The sequence below is a fragment of the Haliotis rubra genome, unplaced genomic scaffold, assembly GCF_003918875.1.
Source record: "Haliotis rubra isolate DU_JTF1 unplaced genomic scaffold, ASM391887v1 Scf787, whole genome shotgun sequence".
Lineage (NCBI taxonomy): Eukaryota > Metazoa > Mollusca > Gastropoda > Lepetellida > Haliotidae > Haliotis > Haliotis rubra.
In genome coordinates, this window is record NW_025767509.1 from 1 (window position 1) to 9354 (window position 9354).

The 9354-nt window shown below is 37.7% G+C and overlaps 2 protein-coding genes across 2 annotated transcripts; one reads left to right on the forward strand and one right to left on the reverse strand.

Moving 5' to 3' along the window:
* Positions 1 to 1699: 1699 nt before the first annotated feature.
* LOC124261057 (putative protein TPRXL) lies at positions 1700 to 3934 on the forward strand. Its single transcript, XM_046695377.1, has 2 exons — positions 1700 to 1866; positions 2826 to 3934. Exons 1-2 carry the CDS (start codon positions 1731 to 1733, stop codon positions 3308 to 3310), a joined length of 621 nt encoding a protein of 206 aa, XP_046551333.1. The 5' UTR covers positions 1700 to 1730; the 3' UTR covers positions 3311 to 3934.
* On the reverse strand, positions 3552 to 6524 carry LOC124261048 (putative nuclease HARBI1). Its single transcript, XM_046695369.1, has 3 exons — positions 6095 to 6524; positions 5407 to 5693; positions 3552 to 3746 (listed from the first exon to the last, which is right to left on the reverse strand). Exons 1-3 carry the CDS (start codon positions 6522 to 6524, stop codon positions 3552 to 3554), a joined length of 912 nt encoding a protein of 303 aa, XP_046551325.1.
* Between the last annotated feature and the right edge of the window lie 2830 nt (positions 6525 to 9354).

Sequence of the window (9354 nt, forward strand, 5' to 3'; positions counted from 1 at the left end):
CGAAGCCAGGCATTAACAGGGTAAAATAAGAACAAGGATCTGTCTGCTGTGGCATCTCAATGGGCTAGCGCTATAACACCGACAGTAGACAATGCTATAACACTCTGTCTTTCTCTCTCTCCCCTCACACCCACACTCGCACACACGAACGCACGCACTACTAAAACTGGAAGGTTTGCAACACTTACACTTCAGCGGTTCAGTGAACCTACAACTTGACTCATTTATTGGTGTCATCCTAGATCTGCAAATGTGATACATTGTTTTGGAAGTCAAAATTTCGACTCGGTAGCTTGTGTGATTATACATGACGGGGACTGATGAACAGTTATTACAAATCCTGAGATTTGAGAAGTCGTATACATCGTGTGTGGTCACTCAAGACAGACGTCATGTCAATCAAGGAAATAAAAGTGCAGTTCATCTTTTGAAATTCCTAATAGTTTCTAGACACTGCAGCGCAGTACAGATCTACCACGTGAATTCCTCATTCTTCACGTTTGTTTCTGTCACTGTGCCTTGATAAAGAAGAACGTATTTGTGAGCACTACTGAACTGACAACAGCTCTCAAAGGACAGGACGCAGTTTATTACTGTCGAGCAATACGTTTCAGCCAAAGAATATATACTCATACGTCCCAAACTAAAAAAAGGGGAAAAAAATCAGACTGTACGTATCAGAAATAGAAGTATATCTTACAGAAATCAATGAAGCTAAAACATAATAAAACAAGGTATATCCATTGTCGCATTTAAGGAAAATAACATACCACAGACGTGTAGGGTTTCTGTTTAAAGGGCATTGGTTAAAGTTGATGTTATCATATATGTTGTGAGATTTCTGAAATATATATACAACTATGTTATATTGTGTGACATATGATACATACATGTTGTTATATTGACTAAATAGATATATTGACTTCTATATATATCACTCTGTTTTAATTGGTTTGTTAATTTCGAGAACACTGGGCGTGAAGTCACTCATGAAGAACATCATCTCCCTTTCCCCCCTTTCCCCGGACTGTCGACAAGTAATTTGGACGGATTATTTGTTGTTGTCGACAGTCCGGGTATAAACCCTCCGTATACTAACAGGGATGTCAGCTGCACACTACACGGCAGTAAATGTCGCAGTCACAAGATGTAGTGTATGTTTCAGGATAACAAATATCGGTCTTGTCATATTAAACAAATATACACCTGGGCCCGGTTGTTCAAAACTCGGTTATCTTAACACTCGGTTAACTCTTAACCGACTGTTAAATCCTTAACCCGCCGTTAGCTAACCGAACGTTAAAAGAGCGTTGCACAGTCCATGTTTAACACTGCCGTTTACTAACGTCATGGTTATCTTTAACGTCGTGGTTAAAGTCGTGGTTAAAGTTCTATCAATCCCATAATGCTATAGTTTGTTTACTTCCGCGAATGTCAAAAATGGAGGCACCAAACGAGATATCACCGCCTGAAAACCTAAAGCCAAGAAAGAAAAGAAGTAGGAACTTTTCGGTGGAGGAAGAAAACACTATTCAAAGCTGTGTGGAGGGCAATTCGAAAATATTAAATGAAAAGCACAGTAACGAGGTAACTAGAAAAAAGAAAAATCAAATTTGGATGCAAATTACCAAAGAAGTCAATACGAGGCGTTGCTTCACGAACCGTTGACGAGGTGAAAGAAAATGGACAATATGGCCCGTAAGGCAAAGAAAGTATTTACAGACTTTCGTATGCAGGCAAGGAAGACGGGAGGTGGCCCGCCCCCACCAGAGCCCAGCCAGGCGACTACTCGAATAATCGAGATCATGCGGGACACAGCCGGCTTCAGCGGAGTGTTCGGTGGAGTCGAAACGGGGTTTAATGAAAGTAAGTTTCAATGGAAGTTTAACATAGTTGACGCACTATTTTCATGACCGACAATTGTTTTATCATATTTTTTAATGAATAGATCTACCTCAGAATCCGATCGCTTTCTCAAGCCTTATATCACTTGTGTCGTCTGTCAGTGCACGCTGTGTTTACACTCTATTTTTAGTAAATGGCGACCTTGAACTTGGTGTATTTGGGGTGAGAGATGTTGTCAATGTTCAATCGTGATAAGCTGCGTTTGAAAGCGAAAGGTTACAGTCTGCACTGTGGGGAATATAATATATATTTGTTCAACAAATTCAATCTTTGAGACACTGTGAGTAGCTTCTAATATCCTATCTAGAACGATTATTTTCAACCTCACTGGTACAACGAGCCCATAATTGTAAAAATTGTTTTAGTCCTTCGACAACACAAGATCATAGATGTAATTGGTGCATGCAATTTTCTCAATATTCTACAAGTGGTCGATCCAAAGTTTTTTGTCGATATTGCTAGAGTATCCATATAATTACCAGGCGTAACCAAAAATCAGTCATTCGTGTCAGTGGTAGGTGCGTGGTGAGTACCCAAAATACGAAAAAACAAGATTGCTTAAATTTTACGTATTGAAATTAGACTTATGTAAGGTAGAATTACATGTTAAAAAAATACTTATCATTAACGTGTTTCTGTTTAAATTAAACTGTAATTTAATCCCTATAGGTCATGCTTGTATACATTATTTACATTATCTCGACCAAATTTAAAAGTGTATTTTAATTAAAGTTGATAAAATATATAGATCCTGATCATTCAACATTTCAGTTTGCATTACATTTAACAATGAAAAACAAATAAATGACAAAGTAATCATATATATGTTAAATTTAATTTGAATCACTAAATTTAGATTTGCCTTAATTCAAAGATTGATGTTAAGTTCTGACATTTAACAAAAATTGAAACATTTTCAGGCAATGAGGAAAGCACATGCAATCTGTTGGAGGCTGATATTCCTCCAGAATCAGGAATACTGACACCACCTCCCATTATCAACCCTGAGGAAGCTGCACAGCCATCAACATCAGCATCGACATTAGCACCGACATTAGCACCGACGTCAGCATTGACATCAGCATCCTCGTCAGCACCGACATCATCATCGACATCAGCATCGACATCAACACCAGCACCGACGTCAGAATCGACATCAACATCAAGCCCGCGAACAAGTGGTAAATCCTCAAAATCAAGATCTAAAATGTTCAGCAGGAAAGAGCATGGTGTTGTTGATAAAGTATACCAGCTCCAGCAACAAGTGCTGACAGGGGAACTTGAACTTCAAGCAATGAAAAAAAGAAAACTTGCTTTGCAGATTACACTCTTGGAAAAAAGTCTTGACAGTACTAGTGAATATATGGACAGCCCATCAAAGCTTCTCATGTCCATGTTGAAATAGTTAGTTCCATACTGAAGTAACATAGGTATAAACACATAGGTGATAGCTATCAGTGTATTTTAAAATACTTTAGTCAAGTTATAGGAAAGGATTACAATCAACACAACATTTCTTCTCACTTTAATCACAATCACAATAAACTAGCCTGTTAACAGAACATTACATGATATTATCCACTAATTACTTTGCTTTTAAAAGTTTTTGTTAGCAACATTTGAAATGTCAATAGGTTTAAGTCACTTTATTGTGCAAAAAATGTCCTAGCAATATGATCTCTGATCCCCTTGCCATCATGTCTTCCTCCATATGCCTCAACTGGTGGCTGCTCATCTATGTTGGCTCTGTCATCATCAGGCTCACACATGTCAATAGCAATGTTGTGCAGGACAGCACAAGCAACAACAATGCAACACACTCGGCTTGGTTCCATCCTCACCTATTTCGAAGGAATAATACATATTTTACTTTTTGTATGTCATTTTTCAGTAACACTTAGGTAAATTCATGAACATTTGAGCTTCATAATGAATTATTAAATATTTAATTTCATAATGTATTTCAATTATGAGATTTTACACATACATATCCAAATAGATATTTGATACATATATACTGTACATGTAATTAATGGACGATATTAATTTCATATTGGATATTTCAGTACATGTATGTAATTAATGGACAATATTAATTTCATATTGATATTTCAGGGATGTTGAACAAAATATTTCAATATTTTTATTCCCAAATATTTTCATTCATTTCAGTGGAGCATATACAAAAGTATATAAGTTTGGTTTGATGGAGTAACAGTGTTGGCACAGCAAGCAACATGGACTAGCATGACATATACAGCAGGTAGTGTGTAGTACACTTACAAGAGAAAGTATATTCACAACATTTTTCACAAGGTTGGTTTAGTATGTTACATTTCATAACTACTACAAGCTCGTTCCTTGTCATGATTGAATTTATCATACAGATTCCAGGAAAGTTATGTTCCTAACATACTAGTCATCCTTTAAAGATGTAAAATTTGTAAATGGATTTTGTGCAATTTGCCAAAACCCAAAGAACTACATGTTTTTCTATATTTTCTTCGATGATTGATCGGTTGTAATGAACCAATCATCAATTGTGAGATTTTAACCAGTTCCCAACACTATAATGTAATACAATGGAATATCAGTGATGGCATAGCTAACATTATAGTCTAGCATAACCCATACAGTATTAAAGTAGTGCATTACACACTTATAAGAGAAGGTATAATCAGGCTAAGGATATTCCTTTGGCCATTACCTCTGGGACTTTGAGGTGTTGTTATTTTTCCAGTGTTCAATGTGATATAATGAAATAACAACTAAATATTTCAATAAATTATTATGATGTCTTACATTGCAATATATATTTTTCCCAACAAAAAGAAGGAATGTGTGATGTTGAGCTTAAAGCTATTATATTTAGAAGGAGGTGTTGACATAAGGTTTACTGCAAATCCTTTTTACTGTTCAATGAAAAGGAAATATGTTGAATTTCATATTAGTGAATTTTTTATATGAAATAATAAAGATATGTTTTCACTATCGGACTGTGATTATTTTTTTCATTGAATTATTTAGTGTTGGAATTTATTGGGTAATACACGAGAAGAAAATTATGGAGGGTGAACTTGAAGAATGGTTGAGATCTACACTTACTTCCCCTCTGTTAAGAGTTTAATTTAGATCTTGGGTATTTATCATTCTTTATCTTTATATTGTTATTATTTGATAATCTGTTAAATTTGCATTATTTTGTGTTGTATTGAATAAATTATATGTTACAAGTACACTTGTGTTGTTTTGTCCTTTAGATATTGATTGTTCCTAGGCATATCTATTCCTGTTGCAATAATAATGAGATACATACATACAATATTATCTATACACACATATGTACATGTATGTATGTGTGTGTGCACGTATATGTTATATATGTGTTTATGTGTATATATATATATATAATATTATGTAATAATAATATTTTCCTTCGTAATTTAATGTGTGAGAAAATTCTGAGGATTGAAACATATCTTTACTCAGTATCAATATTACCTCAGAGTTTAGGACATGGAAACGTCGTTTCCACCTGCCGAATGTCCTCTCAATTGTCACACGTGTCGCACATAGGCTGTCATTGTATCTCTGTTCTGGTTGTCCATGGGGGTTAAAGTAGGGCGTGAGGAGGAAAGGCCTACACGGGTATCCGTTGTCTCCTAAAATGAAACCGTCAGCAATCCTTCTGTGGTGTTGCTCAAGATGATGACAGAGTGCAGATGTCCGGAATATGTGGCTGTCGTGAGCGGCACCTGGCCACTTGGCACACACGTTTGTTAACCTTCCTGCAAAGCAGGTGTATATACAAGCTTTAAAAAGTCACATTTTTTTAGTGCTTCATTTCACTAAAATACATCAAATTAAGTGTACTTGTCAATTTTTACGATCATTAAATTGATTACAGTTATTCCTCACAATTTATGATTCATATATGTTGATATGAAGTGAACTTTAGACAAAAAATACATGAATTGACTGAACACATTCTGGAATGTCACGCATTGCGTATTTTCTTTCAGAAATGGATTTTATATAAACCAAGGGAAGTCACTCTCAGGTATACATACAGCTTGAACGTTGATACTGTGGTAACCTTTTCTGTTCACATAAGCCGGTTCATCTCTTGTTGGAGCTTGGATTCTTACGTGTGTACCATCTATGCAGCCTATTACGTTAGGAAACCCACCGAGTTGGTAGAATCCACTCTGTATAGTACGCAGGTGCTCGGCGTCGGTTGGCCAAGTAATGTAAGCGTCCTTGCGTGCAACGAGGGCATCAGTGACATTTCTAACCACTCGTGAAACACAACTCTTGTCCACACCCAAGGTATCCCCAACCACTTGGAGAAAACTCCCACTCGCATAAAATCGCAAGGCAATTAAAACTTGTTGCTCTACTGTAAGTGCGTGTCCGCGATTTGTTGGTCTTTTAAGATCGTCTCTTAAAGTATCCACCAAATACTCGATAGACCTCCTTCCAAACCTGTAACGCCGACGCAGTTCACTGTCCGAATAGCCTAGAATGTTTAAATCGTAAGCTCTGTAAACTTTCTTCTCTTGTCCTTGGTTCTTTAACGGCACCATGAACGCAGCATTCGGTTGAATGATCAACGCCATCTTGCCGATGTTAAACAACCCGGTTAACTATTTAGCGGCGGTCCGTAGGTGTGTTAACTTTAACACCAAGATAACGGCGGGTTAAAGATAACCGGGTTTTGAGAAACGCTTTAACCACTTGGTTAACTTTAACGGCCGGTTAAGAGTATTTAACCAGTGGTTAAAAGATAACCGAGTTTTGAACAACCGGGCCCAGTGCATTAATTAAGCACCACCCTATTTTGAAAATAAGATGTGATGCTACAGAAAAGTTAGGTTATAGCCATCAATTTAATCAACCTATAGTTAAAGAAGCTTTATTCATTGACAGTTTTACAAATACTATAACCTTTTCTTTTTTATGAAAGAATATGTTGATGAAAATGTGACGGGGGTGAATTTTTACCCAAAATAACTATACTGAGTCAAAAAAGAAACTTCACAAAATGTAATTTAAAAAAATAATGAATACTTTTTTTAATAGGGATCCCTATCTTTCGACTCTAGAAAAACGTTAGCAAAACCCACTTAAACCCATCCATTCGTCGTGCACATGACGTTAGTGCCAAATCAGGTTTTGCACGTGCAGTCGATCACGTGATCTTCGCATCGAAGTTTTCTTTATATGCACGTGTTTGCATTGGCCTCAAGAATTGAAAAAACACTTTTAAACCACAGTTATAACGGTACTTGAAATGCCACGATTGTCAAATGTTCAACGTGAACGTGCAGTTGGCATGTTGCAAGCGGGAAGATCAGTTATTGACGTCGCAAGAGCAATGGGATGCAGCCGTCGTACTGTGTATGACTTGCGAGGTCGTCTACAACAAACTGGAACCACTTCTGATCGCCCAAGGTCGGGTCGTCCACGTGTGACGTCACGAGCAGAAGACCATCAAATCGTCCTTCGTCACCTACGTGACAGATTTCTGCCGGCTACACGAACCAGGGCTGAGATGTTTAGAGGTCGACTGCCCTCACAGACCATTCGAATCGGTTGCGGGCTGCCAATCTCCATTCTCGACGTCCATATCGTGGGCCAATATTGACGCCGTTTCATCAACGTCAACGTCTGCTGTGGGCCCAACGTCACCTCCGATGGACCCAGAGAGACTGGAATCGAGTCGTCTTTAGCGATGAATCCAGGTTTACCCTCAGATTCGCGGACGGCAGGCATAGAGTCTGGAGACGACGTCGTGAACGATATGCCCAATGTTGTGTACAGGAAGTCGATAGATTCGGGGGCGGAAGTTGCATGGTGTGGGGTGCTTTCTGTGGGAACAACCGTTCCCGACTTCTGGTCATCCGTGGAAACCTCACAGCTGCTGCTTACCCCGACCAGGTGCTCACCCCTGAACTCGTTCCTTTCATGGCGGCTCATGGCCCTGGTCTACAGTTCCAGCATGATAATGCTCGGCCGCATACCACGATGTTGACACAAAATTTCCTTCAAAACGCTGGAATCAACGTCATGGACTGGCTATCGAGGTCCCCTGACCTTAATCCAATAGAGCACGTTTGGGATGCACTTAGGATAAGGCTTCTTGGTCTTAGGAACCAACCTCAGAATTTGCAGGAACTTGGCGCTGCCTTGCAAGAGCAATGGCGCAGAATCCCCAACCACGTGTTCACAAGCATCAGGCAGTCGATGAGGAGACTGTGTTTGGCAGCGGTGAATGCGCGGGGCGGCCATACACGATATTGAACTGAGAAATTTCGCATTTTTATTCTTGTGACTTGACATTCTGTATACCCATGTTTTGGAACGGCGGTGTAGCCTACTGGAACTGATTATGACACTGTCAGTGTATCGAGTACATCACACAGATCTCAGCAATGAAATAATAACAATTTAACCATCTTACCATCTCTTGTTCTTTTATAGTGCCCTGAAGAAAGAATGTGAAGTTTCTTTTTTGACTCAGTATATTCCTCTCCTGCTCAAACTACACAATTAAATTAAGTTTTGACTAAAAATATTTTTTTTGTTATATACCAAGATGACATTTACACATTAAGTAACCTTTAAATATGCATAACCAGGAAGAACCGAATCTCAAAGATTCATACCTTTTTCCAACAGTTCAGATTGACAAAAACTTAAAAAGGCCACATTTATAAGATTTTTGAGTAATTGTTTTATGATTTTGAGTTTATTGTAATGAGTAAACACTTCTCCTTGTCGGATACTAAAATTACAGCTATAATCTGTTTGTTTTGTTTGTAAAGCAACTTTTACTGCATTTTAAAATTTTCCTTTCTTTTAGTTTAAATGCAACTTTTCCTAAATCTTAGTTTACAAACGTCCATCCATTCACAATAAATAACGAATTTATAGGCCACACAACAATCAATTATTACCTTAACTTTTCAAAATCCGGTAACTTATTTTAGGACAGAAAAACACCTCTTTTAAATATAGGCAATTATCCTAATTAAAATACATGGTAATTTCAATGATGTTTTCGTTTATGAAATGTTAAATGCTTGCTGTATCAAATTATAAAGGTTATTTTTGGGAAAGAGTTTAGAATTTCATTTCAGACCGAATTAATTGGTAAAAATATAGGGTGGTGCTTAATTTATGCACAGATGTATATAATGCTTCCACCGCCTCAGATTATACCTATTTCACTTGGCTAATATTTTAGCATTTCTTTATGTGGAAAAGGGGACAGAGATATTCCAAGTTTAATACCTGTCACAATTAACATCTAATGTTTAATGGCCCTAAAGGTGCAACAGCTACTCCATGAAGATGTGCAGATTATTCCACCCTATCGGTCATAAGTACAGTGGAAGCCCTCTTAACCGGCATGCGTTGGGACCGAACTTGTCCCTTTTCAACCTG